General features: G+C 38.6%; 1 protein-coding gene across 1 annotated transcript in view; it reads right to left on the minus strand.

Moving 5' to 3' along the window:
• SLC9C2 (solute carrier family 9 member C2 (putative)) overlaps nt 1-17,679 on the minus strand; it is a 116,630-nt gene extending 98,951 nt beyond the window's left edge. Inside the window, exons 1-3 of the mRNA XM_027868629.1 lie at nt 17,666-17,679; nt 10,490-10,668; nt 7,717-7,817 (exon numbers count right to left, since the gene is read on the minus strand). Of these exons, the coding sequence (XP_027724430.1) occupies nt 7,717-7,817; nt 10,490-10,668; nt 17,666-17,679 (294 nt within the window). The remainder of the gene's footprint in view (nt 1-7,716; nt 7,818-10,489; nt 10,669-17,665) is intronic.
• Nucleotides 17,680-18,940: the final 1,261 nt, after the last annotated feature.

Raw genomic sequence — 18,940 nt, forward strand, 5'->3', positions numbered from 1 at the left:
GAAGTGAATAGGCTGTCATATATTTTACACACACACACACACACACACACATACAGAAGCAGCAGCATTAAAGATATTAAAGAGATGTATGACCAGAAAGGGAAGTGGACCAGTCATGGTGAGAGCAAGAAATAACAGATGCACAGCCTGTGTTGCTCCACTAATGCTCAGATAAGGTCAGACAAGTTCTTAATAACTTTTCTTAGGTGAAGTACATCACTGCCTGGGAGCACATGTGAGACTGTTCTGTTTTAAGCTGTGATTCAGAGATCTGAATCCCATCCTCAGTCACTTGTTCTTTTTTTTTTTTAACATTTATCAAAAACTGTATTCAACAGTAGCACAGAAAAGACATTCAGAGAGTGACAACCTCCACCCCAGAAAAGAAATAAAGGAATATCAATGAAGCTTTTAAAAGAACACACATAGAGAATAGAAAGTAGTCATCAGTGAAACACAGACAAGTGACATAGCCTGAAGTATTTTCCCACATTCATTCTGTGTGTAAGCTTTCTCCCCAGTATGGATTATTTTATGGATATCAAAGTTTCCCTACAGTATTTCCCTAGATTCATCGCATTTATAGGTTTTATTGCTCAGTATGAATTCTCTCATGTTGAATTAGCTGCCCAAAGTCTTTTCTACTTTAATCACTTTTCTATGGTTGCCTTCCAGGATGAATCCTTTGATGTCACTTAATATATGAGCTGTACCTGAAGCCTTTCCCACATTCATTACATTCAAAGTATTTCCTTTCAGGAGGAATTAGCTTATGTCTTTGAAGGAGTGCAGTCATGGTGAAGGCTTTCCCACACTTACTATATTCATGAGATTTCTTTCTAGTATAAATTTCCTGATGTTTAGATAGTAATCCTTTTTTTTTAATTTTTGTTTTAGATAAATACTAAAACTTAAATATAGAATAAGAAAAGAAAAAGATACATTGTAAACATATATAAAACAAGAAAAAAACAAAAAAAAGGCATGTGCACAGCAGAACATAGGAGAAGATTCAAAATATGTAGCAATAACTTTTCATTTCAAGAAAGCCTATATATTAAATACTGTACATTATGTTCAATGCTGTCCATCTTTGCTTCCTTGTAGGTTTTCTTTTGTTCTCTGCTGTACACTTTTTACTTTGTTCTTTTTTCCCCTCCCTCCCCCCATCCACTATCCCAAGGCTACAATTGAGCATTAGATGCATCTATATATAGATATTGATATATACATACACTTATACATATATACACGTAGTTACATATATAAACATATACTTTCCCTAAGAGATTATAGTCCTAATCTTTGTATTTGTGCTTGTGCATATCTCTTTTTTCCTACTACCTTACCCTCCTATTACTTAACTGACCCCCACTCCAGCAATCCCTCCCTCATCCTCCCATTCCCTTAAATCTAAAGCCCCTTCTACATCCCCTTTTTAACTTATTCCCACACCCTCACCACTAAAGATCCCTCCTTTATCCTCTTCCCCCTTCCTATTCCCTTGGAGTTTTATTTCTTTCTAAATTTAGAAGATTTTTATATTCTTCTAAATGTATATATATTTCCCCCCTTAAAACCCATTCCCAATGAGAGTAGGTTTCCAGAACTAACAGCTCCCCTCTCACATGTAGTTCCTCTACATTGGTTCTTCCTCTTGTACCTTATTTGTAAAAGATAATTACTCTTTTAGCTGTACTTGAATGGTTTTACTTTTTGAAGTTATATCACACTCAGGTCTACCCCAATTTTCCTTGTAAGTTACCTAACAACTGGTAACTTATAACTTAGACATAGGTTTTACATTTCTCATGCATAAAAGGTAAACATTCTATTCCATATTTAGTCCCTTGTAATTGGTGATTGGTATGTACCTTATATTTGTCTTGGCTCTTATATGTTAAATCTTCTATTGAGTTCAGGGTTTGTTTGTTTTTTTAACAAAGACCTGAAAGTCTGACAATTGATCAAACATCCATTTTTTTTTCACTCAGAATTATGCTTAGCTTTGCTGGGTATGATATTTTTGGCTGGAAGTCCAGTTCTTTTGCTATTCAACATATAATGCTCCAAGATCTGTGATTTTTTAGTGTCATCACTGCTAGGTCTCGTGTGATTCTAATTGTGGCATCGTCATATGTAAATTTTTGTTGTTGTTGTTGCCCATAACATTTTGTCCTTGATCTAAGGGTTTTGGAATTTGACGATAATATTCCCATGAGTTTTCCTTGTAGGATCTCTTTCAGGTGGTGATCAGTGGATTTTTTCTATTTCTACTTTCCCCTCTTGTTCTAATGCTTCAGAACAATTTTCTTTCATTATTTCTTGTATTATTGTATCAAGATTCTTTTTTTATCAGAACTTTCAGGTAGTCCAATTATTCATATGTTTCTCTTTTTGATCTGTTCTCTAGATCTGTTGTTTTTCTTATGAGATGTTTCACATTCTCTTCTATTTTTTCATTATATATTTTTTTTATTTCTTCATCTCTTATAACTTCACTGGCTTTCCCTTGCCCAATTCTGATTTTCAAGGAGTCATATTCTTCCTTAAGATTCTGTGTCTCCTTTTCTAATTGGTTGACTTTCTTTTCACAATCTTCTTGTTTTTCTTACATTATCCTTATTTTTTTTTAGTTTTTCCTCAATCTCTCTCATTCTTAAACCCATTCCCGATGAGAGTAGGTTTCCAGAATAATAGCTCCCCTCCCTTATCTAATTCCTCTGCACTGGTTCTTCCTCTTGCACCTTATTTGTAAAAGATAACTGCTCTTTTAGCCGTACTTGAATGGTTTTACTTTTTAAGTCATATCGTACTCAGGTCTACCCCAATCTTCCTTATAAGTTACCTAATTACTAGTAACAAAGTTCTTCAGTGAATTCCTTTTGGGCAGGTGACCATTTGACATTACTCTTTGGGGTTTCTTTGCTTCATTACCCTCCTCTGAAGATCTTCTCTATTCGCCCATCTTCTCTATTCCCACAGTAGCTCTCTATGGTTGGATTCTTTCTCCTTTGCCTGTGCATTTTTTTGGTAATAGTTTATTTTAATAATCCCCTCTAGTCCTGAGGTATGGGGGATGCTGCCTCTGGCCTCTAATCCTATTCAGTTCTCCCTTCTGACCTTGAACTCAAACCAAGATCTCTAGCCTCCTGTAAGTGCCCACGGCCAGCAGTATCCCGCCCCACTGCTTCTGCACTCACCGGGCATGTGCTGGTTCCTTCTGGCCCCCACTGTCTCCATAGTGTAGCTGGGTCTGGCATTCCCCTCCCAAACCAGCTAACCCCAGGGCTTGCCACTTGTTGTTTAAATGCACCTTAGCCTGGAGGTGTTTGCTCTTCACAGAGAGGAAATCTCTAATGGGATTTTTCTTCATATCTTCTCCAATTGTCACAAGAAGATCCCTCTTCTGCCCCTACTCTTATTTGTTTTCACAGATCTAAGTTCATCCAGAGGTGCTATTTTATCTCTTTTATGGAGGAAAATCTTGAGAGCTTCAAATTTTCAGACCTACTCCACCATTTTCCCAGAATCCTTTCTGATAGTCTTTCTTCTGAAAGTTTTCTCATATTCATTCCATTCAAAGGGTTTCTCACCTTTATGAATGTATTGTATGAAATTATGTATTTCAAGGAATTCCTTTTGCCTGGAGATTCTCCTACATTCTCCCTACATACATAGGGTTTCCAGGATTAATTAATTCAATGTCACCTAAGGGATGACCTCTAGCTGAAGACTTTCCCGCATTTCACATTTATTATATTTATGAGATTTCTCTCCGGTATGAGCTGTTTGATGTTCAGGTAGGTATTGCTCATTACTGAAGGATTTCCCATATTCATTACATTTATTGAGGGGATGTCTTTCCAATATGATTATTTTGTTGTGCAGCAAGGTACAATGATGCTAAAGGCTTTACCATATTTATACTCAGAGTGTATTCCTTGAGCACATGCTCTATGGTAATGAATGTTAAGTAAAGGGCTTCTTATAATTATTATATTTACAAAGTTTATTTCCCAAAGCAATCATACTATATTTAATTAGTTGTGAAATTCATTTAAAAATTTTCCAAGTGTATCATATTTGCAGAAACAATTGCTTGTAGGAATTCCCTGTTGTAGAATGAATATTGATTCCAGACTAATGTTTCTTCCAAAAGTATTACATTCATGAATATTTACTTTATTAATAATTGTTCTGTGAATTACTGTTAATTTTCTGTGCAGTCTTCCCTTGCTGCTCTTCTGTCTCTTTGACTTGAGGATACAACTCCAAGCTTCTCCCAGTTCAGAATTCTAGGGACAATCCTTTGTGATTCTCTCCTTAGATGATATTCCCATAGAGATACCCAGCTTTGGGGTTGAAACTTTGGTTTCACAACTGGTCTGAAAAATGGAATCTGGGTATGTGCTTCTCGGGGTTTCTCCTGCTAGAAGATCTGGTGCTTCTCTTATCTCCAAATGGGAGATAGGAACTGGTCTGGAAACTGGAAGGCCTAGGGACACAATGTTCTCATAATTCTCCAGCATCACATCCCAAAGCAGGTCCTTCTGAGGAGGTTCCAACAGCCCCCATTCCTCCTGGGGAAGTCCACAGCCACATTTTGAAAGGTCAGATATTTCTCAGATCCAGCTGTCAGGAGCCCAAAAGTCATTCTCTCCTCTTCCTCCTCCTCAATTCTCCTTACATGGACAAGTCCAAGTTTGGAGATGCCAGAACTGCTGCTGTTGGCCACGCCTGACTTAGGCTAATTTGGTGGCTCAGGTTCATCATTGGAACGAAATAAGACATTTGCAGACCATCCGCCTGACTTCCTCTAGAAAGCAGACCCTCAGATCTCCAGCTGCCTCGGGGGGGGGGGGGGGGATCTCCAGGTTCAGACCCAAATGGGTTCCCCTCACAGGACGAAAGAGCTGGAGCCAGAAGGGGCCTCAGAGATCATCGAGTCCAAATTAGGTCAAGAATCTCAGGCCCAGAGAGGTTGAGTGACTTGTCTGGGGTCACATATCTGGCAAGTAGCAGCTGGGTAGAATTTAAACTCAGGTTCTTGGCTTCAACATCTGTGTTTTTTCTGCCCCAAGCAAACCCTCCTTAGCCCCCTGGATCCTCAGATGCTTCTGAAGATGATCAAAGGAGTGAGCACACTCATTCACACCCACATTCATTCACATTCACTCAAACACACACCTACACTCACCCACACTCACTTAGCTCCTGCCACACTGACACAAAGGCCTAATTTAGCAAGAATGGCAGCCCATCCCCAACTGGCCCAGAAGTTTGACAATAAGAGAGAGCAGGCACCAGTCCATTATTCTAATGACATTAAAGTAATCATGAAACAATCCCCGGTCACTGTTCTTTTTATCGATAGGCAACACTAGAGTCCTGCAATGGGTACAGCCTGCAGGGAAAGGGACCCATGGAGATATACGCTAGTGGCATAATCAGAATTGGGTTGATGACCTATAAGAAGGAGGAATGGCTGGGTTCTGGTCCAGCCTCAGCCAGTAGTATTTTGTATGACCTTGGGCAAGTGATAACATTTCTAGTCCTGAGTTTCCTTATACGTAAAATTGAGAGGCTGGATAAAAGCTGGATAAGAATTCCCTTTTAGCCTCTGAAATTCTTTAATTCCAGGCAGGGTCTCTCCACTTTTATGGCACAACATGTTCTGGAAACCCTGATATTTACTAGGGAAGTTGGTACCTGCTGGTTCAGTGTGACACTATTGAAGACAGTAGGGAAGACAAAATGACGTGCTTCAACTGCCCACAAAAAGGAGATCATTCAAGGTTGACAAGCAGATACCAAGAACCAGTGGGGACAAGAAGGCGCCAGTTATGTTGAAGGCAAGGATTTCATAGTGGTTTCCCACACAAGTTGGAGGGAACTAGTTTTATGCAAGAGTGGACCCCTCTGAAGAGGACTTTGATTGACTGCTTCTACCACTTATGGATCAGGAATATTTTCTTGCTAAACCATATTGTGGTCTACAAAGCTGCCAGGGGGTCCCAGAGACCACCAACACCTAAACCTGGAGAGTGTAATTGTTGCCAGAGGGGAAAGAAGGTGGAATCCAGACCTGTGGTCTATAGAGCACTAGTCATGGAGGCTGGGAGATTCAAGGGAAGCTTTGTCACTGTGGGATCCTGGTATTATCCCTGCTCTTCCTAAACTGACCACAATACCAACAGAGGCCCCCAGATAAGAGGCAGAAGCACCTCAGCGGGAGGAACAGGCAGTTATGACTGGACTCACACACACACACACCTACATGGATTCTCCAGTGTCTATAGAAGGGAGACTGAATTGTTATTTGTACTCCAGGTATGGGAGTTGCCTCCATGATTGAAACCAAAGATTAATCTTAATTTCTATCCATTAATATTTGAGGGTGGATACTTCGATAGAAGTATTTACCTAGGCTAGCTCATATTTAATCAGGATGTCCCCTCTAAAAACTGATCAACAGATACAGCTTTGTTTCATTAAAGTTCTTTTATTGACCCTATGCACTAATCTTTTGACCAAAGCAGTCAATCTTGCTGACCAAGACAACAAGATTGTTGCTTGTCAGAAAGTCTTCTCACAGAGGCACCTGGGAGATACAAGACTAGGTAGTCAAGAAAGCTGCCAACCATAAGTTCTTCTTGAAAGAATTTTGGGGAAATTATTTTCTAGGCACATAGGAAATAGGGTAACAGTCAACCAAAAAGTCTTTTTGAGGGGACTTCTAGAAGCAGCAAGCCAAAAGAAAAAGGGTTTTGTCAAAAAAGTAGAAGCCAGAATAAGGCTGCATAGGAATATTGCCATGCCACCAGAAAGATCAAATAATTAGGCGAATTGAATAGTCAGGGGCTATAAACACTGCTAAGTGCAGGGTATGTTGGTGGGTACTGAGGATACAAATGTAAGATCACACTCTATGGGGGATGATGATACATACATATATAAATATATGCCTCCCTCCCCCCACAACAAAAATAATAATAATACAAGGTAATTTGGGAAAGGGGAAGTCACTAGGAGACAAAAATATTAGGAAAGATTTCATGTAGAAAGTAGACTGAGCTGAGCCTTCGAAGAAACTAGCACTCGAAGAAACAGAGGGAAGGAAAATCATGTGAGGAGCTGCAGGATAGGACACACGGGCTCTGCATTTGAAGTTTTGCACTTCTCTCATGGGGTATGATTCTGTTTTTATGGACCAAGTGGCCTTGCCTTCCTTTGGGTGCTATGCACAATGCTGAAGAAGGGGAACCAGCTGATAAGAAACCTTTTGTGTATAAGGCTTGGCAGTCAAGAAACGTAGGAAAATGGGCAGGACAAGAGTCAAGGGAAGTTTAAAAAAAAAGAGATAAGTTTGCACATATTTGTAGACAAAGGAAAATGGACCAGTTATAGGAAAAGAGAAATGATAGCTAGATAGTGGAGAAGCCAAGGACCCCAAAAATAGAATTCCTAAATTCCAGGGCTTAAGCCTTTCTAATCCATATTTCTCCTTTATTTACAAAATGGTTTCTCACTTTTGAAAATGTTTTAAATACTGGATACAATTTTTCAAGTGAATTTTCACATAAACACTGTTTCAGACACTCAAGAAAGAAGAGAACCTGCTTTTGCTTTCTTTTTTTTTATCCCATTTTAACTTATTTTATTTACTCCATTTAACTTATTTTCATCCCATTCTTTAACTTATTTCTATGATACCTGATTAAATTCACGGCCCAGGAGTCCTATGCAAAATCCCAAAAGAGAAAGACTTGTCAGGATAGCTGGTTCATACTTCTTTAATAAAACCCTCAACATTCCTAAAGAAAACACACAAAACATACACGTTAAAAAGAAGCAACCCAATTCAAAATAATTAACCAAAATTGTATTGTCCCTCACCAGTCCTCTCATTTGAAACCTTCCTCATTTGGGGTGGATAAGTAACACATATTACTGGTCTATATCTTAGAAGGGCAAGACTGATGCTCTTTTCTTTACCCACTGCTATTCAGTCATATTTCAGTCGTATTTCAGTCGTGATTCCATTGGGGATTTTCTTGGCAAAGATACTGGAGTGGTTTGCTTTTTCCTGCTCCAGCTCACTTTACAGATGAGGAAACTAAGGCAAACAGGATGAAGTGACTTGCCCAGGATCACATAGTAAGTGTCTGAGGCCATATTTAAACTCAGGTCTTCCTCAATCGAGGCCTGGTGCTGTATCTCACCACCTAGCTGCTACTGTTCTGTCTTCAGATAATGCTTATTTAGCACCTGAATCTATGTCTACACGCTCTATGATTCTATTTAAATCAAGCAAAATCTCAATCAAAGGAGCATTAAAAAAAAAAGAAGGAAAAAAAGTGGGCTGGGAGACTATCCTTATAAAGTAAAAGGAGACTTTGATTGGATGTTTACATATATTTTCTTGGTTGAAAAGCTCTGACTAACCTACATTTAGAGTTTATTCTTATCAGAAACAATGCAAATGACATAATTTTATTACTCTCTGTCTCAGTTGACCACCTTAGGTATGCGCCAAACCCTATTATAATAGTACCATAAAAGGCAGTATGACTTAGTAGAAAGTACTGAATTTAGCATTAGATGACCTGGGTTCAAATCTTAGCTGTGCCACTTAACAATCTGTGATCATGAGCAAATCATTTCCCTTTTCAAGGCCTCAGTTTTCTCACCTGTAAAATGATGAGGTTGGACAAGATAATCTGTGTTTGCTTCTAATTCCAAAATCCCTATGGTTACCATCGCAATGGTGCCATCTACTTTTGTTTCTGCCCAACTACCCATGGGGAATTAAATTAAAACAAATCAAAAAAGACTTATTGGTTACTGGCAACATGCAAAGTTCAAGCCAAAGATTTTTGTCTGTTGTTTTATCCCACAGGGGTATAGAAATGGTGGCCCCAGTAGAACAGTTGGGGAGGAGAGAATCAATATACAGAAAACAATGAGAACTCTCTAAGAAATAAGTGAGTTCTGTACTGAATGTGAGAATCAATTCATTTGGACCCCTACTCTATTCCAATCAGAATTAGTCAGTTTGATATTCTATATATCTATATATGATATATATAGTATACATCATATATATGTATATATATATAAATCATATAGGGATAGATAGGGTCTTATAGTTGGCCTCAGACTTTAATATAATGTTGACTACTTGTTTACCAAGTTATGAGACTCACTTGCACAACCACAAGAATGTTGACAAAGATATTTCCATCTTGTTTTGCTCAAATTCCATGTCCAAATACATCATGGCTGGGATGCCTTGATGCTTTGGAAAGTCCCCCAATTTATTTTTGTACCTCTGGACCATTATTTCTCATCCAACATGAGCAAATGACCATCTTATGACCACTTAGTCAGTGGAGATGACCCCTGTTTCACCCAATCTGTGACCACCCTCTATTCCCCACTGATATGTCATTTTTGGCTCTCAAGAGCAAGGTCTATCAACCAATGAGATTCTGTATTTTGCCATGCCTCTTTTGCATATTTGGGTATCAAACTCTATAAAAACATAATAATATAAGAAGGAGGCATCTCAGATCATAAGGAAAATCCAAGGTCCACTTTATTAGAGGGGCCCATGAACCCTTTGATAAAGTGCCACTGACTCAGAGCTCTGCCTCAGTCTCTCTTATTGTAGGTTGGACAGTTTTAATCTCCACACTAATACAAATGAAACCCTTATATAGTTCCACCTCTAAGCCTTCAGAGGTCAGCTAGTGCACATCCCTGTAAAGCAGGGATAAATGAAAACATTTATCAACTAAGCTGTTTGAAAATAAGAGAGCATCTAATTTATTAAGCACCTGCTATGCACAAGGTGAGAGTTGGTGTGGTTTAGTGGTTAGACTGTGAGCCTTGGAAAAGACCTGGGCTCAGGTCCTATCTATGACACATGATGGTTATGTGACTCTAGGCAAATGACTAATCCTATCATCATTCCCTGACAACTCTCCTAAGGCTTTAAGTCAAATAACAGTTTGTTATCTGCATTGCTGGGGGGGGGGGGGGGGGGGGGGGAAGGGCGGGAACAGTGCTTGTTGGAAGCTACTCAGACGAATGAAATCACAGGCCCATTCTGTACTGTACCAGACTATGCTAGGTACTGGATCTTTTAATTAGTCAATTCTTAATTATCTCTAAGGAAAGACATTCAGTACCACCCTTGGTAATATGCTGCAGTGCCACCCTCCATCCCCCAACCCCCCCCCAAAATCCTTAGCACCTGAAAGTTTCTTAGAAATAAATTTAATTTTATCACGTACCAGGAATTTTCTGTTCTTTTGGGTTGGATTGAGGTCTCATGCACCCTAAATGCTCAAAGATGACAAGCCTGCTGCACACCTTGTAGATACAGTGTAACCTTGATTTGCATGTGGTTTAATTGTTTTGGGTGCAGGGGAAAGATTCAGAGACTTGAAAAGGGAGGAGGTTAAGGAACCAGGTGACCTACCTGACACAAAAATGATGGAAAACAGCAGCAGCATAAAATGTGGCTCCTTCGAGGTAACTCTATCTGGCCTCCCACAGAGTAAATCAGGAAGCGGAATATCCTTAGTTCGGGAGAGATTCATTTTTCCCTCTGCTTTTCCAATCCCAGTGCGAAATCTGATGTAATCAGTCACTGTAACTCTACTCTCTGCATGCAAAAATGGAAATGAGAATTTCCAGGGCCTGAGTAAAGCTTTCCTTCCCATACTTACACCATCTGAGCACTTCTCCTCTTACAAATCCCACATGTCTGGGGATGAACACCTTTCTTCCATCTTCTACCTCATCTCCACCTTCAAGAGCTCTTTGAAAGCACCCAAATGAGCATTTGAATGAAGAGGACTTCCTTTAGCATCTTTAATTTCCTTCTCCCACTGAGAATGTACAAACTCCTCAAGAGTGAAATCTTCTCTGTCCCTCCCACATTCCCATCTTCTTCTTCCCTTCCCCCAACCCTCCTAAGTCCCTATTGGGGAACAGCAGAGAAGGCTGGAAGGGTTGTGATCAGGGTTTAAAGGATGGGGAGAATTAAGGATAAGGAAAGGAACCATCCTACTTTATTTTTCCTGACATCAAGCTATGATCTAAAAAGACCTATAATGTCCTAAAGTCTTCTCAAAAACTTTTTAAAGGCACTGTCTTGAGTAGCAAAGGTTCCCACTACTTATTTTTCTAATTGCTTGGTCACAGGCCACTGGGGAGGGGAAGGGGGAAAAGCCAGGACACAAAACAGACTAGATCTAATTAACGGTCAGGGCATTATGGCATTTAGTCATGTCAGCTCTTTTTCAAGTGACATCTAGGTTCCAACCATCCTCACTCCCTTATCTCTCCCCACCCTCACTCACCAGAATTTCCTTCTGGCCAAGCCTCCCCTCACTACCTTTCTCTGACTGATCCACCAAGATCACCAATATTTCCTTCTGATTCCAATCTGAAGTTGAAACAAAATGAAGGCCACTCAACAGCACAAGAAGAGAAGCTCAGCTCCACAAGGTCAGTTAACTACAGCCTGGTGGCCAACTGACCAGCAGGAAGCTGGCCATCCCCATGCCTCTCATTGGCTGCTTACCTACCAATCTCCGCTCTCATTGGCTACGTGTGCTGTCCCTAACACCATCCATAAGAACTTTGGAAGCCAAGCTCCAGAGAGGCCTGAATTTGTATTCACTTCTCTGCCTGAGTCTTCACAAATTTAACCAACTTGGCTCATCTTCTTAACTTGAACCAACAAACCAGGTCATAGTATCATAGATGCGAATTTGGGAGGGATTGTAGAGAACATCCAGTCTGACCTTGTTATTTTACATATGAGGTAAAGAGGTGAAGTGATTTGCTCAAGGTCACACAGCTAATAAGTTGTCATGTCAGGATTCAAACCTGGATCCCCAGGCTGTAAATCCAGTTCTCTTTCCACGATACCATAAGTACAACTGCAGATAATTATAGGCCTATGTAAATCTGACTACTCTCCTTCCTCAGTCATTTCCCCAACCATCCTTCCATTCTACACTAGAAGCAGGCTCATTTTTCACTCCAAGCTGCCTCCACTCTGGCCATCTTCTTCATCCACTTTATCTGCCTCCCATGCATAATGTATATCTGATACATGCACATTTATACACATATTTGTATTCATGTAAAACTTTTGTGTGTATACATATGTGTATATGTGTATCGTGTGTGCATATATGGACATACATAGATGTATATATTATATTGTACATACATATAAAGGTATATACATGTGCATATGCACACATCGTGGATACATCTGTGTATGCATCTTGGATACATGCATACATGCATATCCAAGACATTGGTGTATATGTTTGTTGTATATATCTATACACACACACACACACACACACAAATATGTTCAGCCCCTAAGTATTGATTTCAGTTACACTAGGGTTCACATGAGGTAACATAATCAATAGAATCAACTTACCACTTAAATTACAATGGAATTCAATGCCAAGCCACTCAGTTTTGTCTACTGTGTGACTCTGGCCTCATTAATATGTATAAAATATTTATTTGTGTTGCATAATTACATTGAAATGTATCAACCTGGAAAAGTTAAAAGAGGAAATAATTTGAAGGATAACATTTGATATAAAAGCAAATTTTTAGGAATTAATTTTCCTACTGTCGTCATAGTAAAGAGTATTCTTCCAAATTGTGGGTAATGAATGAAAAATATACACACGCACAAACACGCGCACACATACACATATACACACACATACAGAAAAACAGAGTTAGAGACAGAGAGAGACAGACACAGGAATATGGAAGTCTTGACCCTTATCAAGAACTCAGAGCGTGAAAGAGTATCATGCAAAGGAGAAAGGGAAGGAAAAGGATGGATGTACACTTGGAGTTATAAAATATATTTGCAGCTCTTGCTAAAGAGTGGGTTGGATGCTCTAAAGAGGTAACAGCTGCCTGACCTCCAAGGAATGATATAATAGAGCCACAGAAGTTATAAGGTGAGAACCATCATTCATTAAGAGTCAGAGGAAGAAAAGAATACTACTGATAATTGGTGATTGTATATTCAATGATACTGAAGTAGCTCTGTTAATCTGTTAACCTGCTGACAATAAAAAGGTTTATTGTCTTCTTGAGGCATGTATTCAAGGTATTAAAGAGAACTTCCCAAGACTTGTAAAATGGATAAACACCACCCAGTTTTGGTGATTCACTTAGGCACAAATGATACTGCCAGAAAGAACCAAAAAAGGATTCCATAGATTCCAAAGTGTTAGCCAAGAAACCAAAGACCTTGGAGGTGTTTTCCTCACTGGTGCCCACTTAAAGTAAGGGATGTGGAAGAGAAAAATTGATGGGAAATGAAGAGCTGGATAAGATTTGTGTAGCATGGCTTAAAATATAGAGGTAACAAGCAGCCTCCTAGCCAAGGATGAAGGAGAAGGCACCTGAAAGCACCAGCCCCTCACTTTACAAATGAGAAAACTGAAGTCCAGAGAAGGAAATTAACTTGCCCAAGGTTACACAGATTCCAAATATAAGAAAAGGAACCTGAACATATAAGTCTCTTAACTCAGATCCAGTACTCAATCTTCCATGTAACACTGCCTCTGTGTCTTTACAGTTGAATTTCCACAGTCAAATGAAGGATTTTATATTTATTTTTATTAAGGTTTATCTTTTTTGTTTTAGTCAACCATTCCAACCAGTCATGATCTTTTCCAATTCTAATTCTGTCATTAATGTATTAGTTAACTTTCCTAGTTTTAAGTCATTGTTAAATTTTATGGGCTTACTATCTATGCTTTCATTGAAGTGAGTGACAAAAAAAATTGACAGAACTGGATCAAGGACCCATTCCGAGGGCACACAAAGAACTCCATCCAAGTAGATCAATGAGTTAATCCTCATTCTTTGGGTCCAGTTAGTCAACCAACCTAAACATATGGTCAACATCTCCTGACTTTTCCACAAGGATAACCTGACGTTGTCAAATTCCTTGCTGAAATCCAAATAAACTATGTCCAAGACATTCCTCTAATCTACTATTATGTTAACCTTATCAAAAAAAAGAAAATTAATCAAACATAGCTTCTTAATAAGAATATGCTGGGTCATAGCAATCACCTCCTCCCTAAGTCCTCAAAATACATGTATAATAATTTATTCTAAAATTATCACAGAAATTGTCATCAAGATCACTAGCCTGAACCTGAAGCATCCATCTTCTTCCCCTTTTTGAAAATCAGGACATTCACCAAACCCAAATCTTGCGGTACTTCTGCTGTTAGCCATGTTTTCTCAAAGGTCACAAATGGCAGTTCAGCAAATATTTACACAAAAGCTTTCAGCACCCTGAGATGCAGTTCATACTGGCCAAGTGAGAAACTCATTGAACACAATTAAATACTCTTCTACCATCTACTTGGTTTAACTAGGGTTTCAATTTCTTGTTTAACATAAGTTTGTGTTTAGCTATCTGAAAATAAATGTTCTTGGTGGTGGCAGGAGGAAAACAAGCATGTATTAAATAGCTTACTATGTGCCAGGCACCTTAATAAGTGCTTTACAATATTATCTCATTTGATTTGTGAGGGGGAGCAGCTAGGTGGCGCAGTGAAGAGAGTACTGCCCCTGGAGTCAGGAGGACCTGAGTTCAAATATGACCTCAGATACATAATACTTACTAGCTGTGTGACTCTGGGCAAGTCATTTAACCCCAGTTGCCTCACCAAAAAAACAAAATAAATAAAAAATTTAAAAGAATTAACCCTGTGAGGGAGGTACTATTAGGATCATTCCCTTTCTCATCCCCCAGTCTTCTCAAAGCTTACCAGCCCCACCTCCTTCATCTAAACCTTACAGGCAAAGGCTGGTTGGCCTCTGGTTTCTCAACACCCTTCCCAAAATGTGGCACTCCAAATGAGATCAGATCCAGGAAGCATGCAGTAGGATGGTCACCTCATGCAACCTAAAATTAATTAGCTTTCTGGTTGCCAGGTAATCCTGTTTACTCTTATTGAGCTTTCTGGTCCCTTCAAACCCTCAGACCTTTAAAAAAAAAAACCTGTTGCCTTTTTTGGCATGACTGCCCCCAACTTGTGAAGTTGACTTTTTTTCTTTAACATAAATATTTACACCTATTCGATTCCGTCATATTGGATTGGACCCAAGATCCTAGCCAGTTAACACCTTTTTGATCCTGCCTCTCATGCAATGTGCTCCATCTCCCCAGCTTTGTTTGTCTGTAAATCTGACAAGCTTGTCCTATATGCTTTTATTCACAAGGCCAGCACGTGACATTATCAACGATTGACTGAACTTTTCCTGACCTAAAAGTCTAGTATCTCAATTTTTTAAAAATAGGGAAATTAGAAATAAGGGGTTTTTTGCATGACTTGGTTGGGTTTTTTTTTTAATTGATGTCTTTTGTCTTTTATCCCCCAATCATTTCCAGATAACCTTCCATCTCCCCACTGAACTCTTCATCATTGTAACCAAAAAAATTAAAAAAGGAATTAAGTAAAATCAAATGACCATGACATGCGCAACATATGTATGTGCAGCACTCTACTTCTGCAATCCCCTTATCTCTGCTGAGACAAGAAGAGTATATTTCAACTGTCAATCAGTCAATAAACTTTTATAAAGCACCTATGATATGCCAGGCACTGTGTTAAGTGTTGGGAGTACAAAGACAGATAAAAGATAGCCCCTACCCTCAAGGAGCTTGCAATCTTATGAAGAAGATAACATATAAACAATTATTTACAAACAAGCTACAGACAATAAATATGTCTATCCTCTCAATGTGGTACTGCAATCAATCTCAGTTTGGGCTGATTTTTAGTGTTGTTTTCATTTACAATTTTGTAGTAATCATATATATTGTTCCCCTGATTCCACTTTCTTCACTCTGCTTCAATTCATATAGATCTTCCTAGGTTTCTTGAAATGCCTTATATTTGTTTTTTTATGGTGCAATAATATTCTATCATATTCACGTAAGAAAATTTGCCTCATTTCTCACCAATGAGAACCACAGTTCAAATCCAGCCTCAGATACACAACACTGGCTGCGTTACTCTGGGCAAGTCACTTAATCCCAACTGCCTCACAAAAAAAAAAATTATAGTTCCGGGATGTTTGTGTTTCTTTTATCATTAACATGACAATATACATAGCATAACAAAGCACAACATGTGTCCCTAAAATACCAAGATAAGAAAAGTCCCATCATTCAAGACAGTGTCCAGTTCAAGGTGTCTTGCCCTGAACAGTCACAAAAAGAAGAATGCTCCTGATCAGCTTCATCTGGCCTTGTAGCTGCTGACACAGGAAGGGATATTTTGGGTTCAGTCAGATAGCAAAGCAAAGCATATCTGTAAGGCCTTACCTAGTAATACATATCCTGTTGCTGTTGTTCAATTGTTTCAGTCATGTCTGACTCTCCATGACCCCATTTGGATTTTCTTGGCAAAGATACAGAGTGGATTGCCATTTCCTTCTCCAGCTCATTTTACAGATGAGGAAACTGAGGCAAACAGTGCTATTGATTTGCCCAGGGTCACACAGCTAGTGAGTGTCTAAGGCCATATTTGAACTTAGGTCTTCTTGACTCCAGGTTCTGCATTCTATCCATTGTGCCATCTAGCTGCCCTAGTACATATACTGTTATACAGTAAAGTTGTAATACTTTACAGTACTGTAAATCGTACAGTTTACCTCCTGGCTTTTGTTAATACTACAGAGGATGCTTGTGTTGGGGAAAAGGGGATTTATTGTGTATCCTGTATTTCTTCTTTTTCTTTTTTAATTTTCTTATAGGTCTTTTGAACCATTCTGGACTTGGTATGTGTTCCATAATTTCTCATGGTCCCACAGAATTTGTTGTCTTATATTCTTTTTTATTTGGGATTATTTTTTCGGTTTGTTTTTGTTTCAAAGATCCCTCTTTGTTCTTTTAAAATTAAATTAATTTTTTATTCTGAACTTTAAAAATACCTCCAAAATATAAGCATTCCCATATACAAAGTAGAACATAAGGAGGATTTTATAAGAAACCATGGATCTCTATGTCATATAGCCTGCTTTTTAAAAAAGTACATAATACAGTCAATCCTCAACTTTCCGAGGGGTAATGTTCCTCCCCAAACAGCACAAATGTAAGAAACACAAATGTTGATACATGAACTTATGGCAAATAGGAAGTTAGGTTCCCTCAACCACCAAAAACTATAATCTTTTGCAGCTGAATAAATTCCAACATGAAGTTTATCTAATATCTTTACTTTCTCACTATGCAGCATCATTGACTTTCCACACTTGGGCTTAGAGCCTAAAGGATTTACATTAGCTTTGGGGGCATAATTGCAACTCAAAACTTGAGTTTTAAATGCATATAATTAAAATATGCAATAAATGAATGGGAGCTCTTTACAACAGTAGGGTAAACAAGACCAGTGAAGAGCCCAGTAGGACACCAACCCATCCACAAGGACATGCCTCTCATTTTTTTCTCTACTGTGCCTAGCAATGAATGTGCATTGTTGCCGATGTGAAAGTAAAAATGAGATCACTAATAAAATCATTCGCATGTTTGAAGTCACACAAATTAAACCCACAAATGTTGAGGATTCACTGGACATTCAACATATTACTTTCAAAGCTGTCTCACTTATCTGTGCCTCCTTCTGAATTTCCTTCTGCTCTCTTCTGGACATTTATTTTTGTGCTTCAATGGTCTTTTTTTTTTTTCTCTTTTTTTGAGCATCACTATTGCTAGTAACCCTCTTCCCCCAAATCCTTCCCATTGTAAAAGTTTTTTTTAAACTCTTGTGACAAATAAGTCACAATAATCACAACAGTGCCACACAGTGTCCATGTCTGAAAACATATGGCTCTTTCTGCACTTCTCCACCAGGAAAGATGTAGCTGTGGCTGGTCATTGCTTCGATCAGAGTTCTTAAGTATATAATTTTTTTGTTTCTTTACAATACTGTCTTATTATATAAATTGTTCTGGTTCTGCTTACTTCACCCTACAACTGTTCATACAAGTCTTCCCAAGACTGACTGAAATTGTCTATATCATCGCTTCTGGCACTACATTATTGCACTACATTAATGTACCATAATTTTTTCAGCTATCCCAATTGAAGGGCAGTTCTTTAATTTACAGTTCTTAGTTTTTTCCCCTTTTAATCTGCTCTTTAATTTACAGTTCTTAGTTTTTCCCCTTTTAATCTGCTCTTCAAGATCCACCCTATCCAGCTCTTTTTGTGGCAGCAAAGAATTAGAAATTGAGGGGATGCCCATCAGTTGGGGAATGGCTGAATAAGTTGTGGTATATGAATGTAATGGAATACTATTGTTCCACAAGAAATGATGAACAAGAAGATTTCAGAAAAACTGGGGAAGACTTATATGAACTGATGCTGAATGAAATAAGTAGAACCAGTAGAACATTGTACACAGTAACAGGAACATTGTACAAAGAACAACTTTGCTAGACTTAGCTCTTCTCAGCAATGCAATTATCTAAGACAATTCCAAAAGATTCATGATGGAAAATGCTATCCACATCCAGAGAAAGAGCTATAGAGTCTGAATGCAGATCGAAGCATACTATTTCCTCTCTTTTTTTGCTTCTTCTTTCTCATGGTTTTCCCCTTTTGTTTTGATTCTTCTTTCACAACATGACTAATGTGGAAATATGTTTAATATGATTGTACATGTATAGCCTATATCAGATTGCATGCCATCTTGGGGAGGGGAAAAATTTGAAACTCAAAATCTTATAAAATGAATGTTGAAAACCAACAAAAAATAGTTTTTTAAAAAAAGATCCACCCTACCCTCCCTCTTAACCTTTTCTCTTCCTATCCCTTCCTATTTCTCTCTTGAATTTGCTACAT

This window comes from Vombatus ursinus, unplaced genomic scaffold, assembly GCF_900497805.2.
Source record: "Vombatus ursinus unplaced genomic scaffold, bare-nosed wombat genome assembly UNPS02014789.1, whole genome shotgun sequence".
In the NCBI taxonomy this organism is placed as follows: domain Eukaryota; kingdom Metazoa; phylum Chordata; class Mammalia; order Diprotodontia; family Vombatidae; genus Vombatus; species Vombatus ursinus.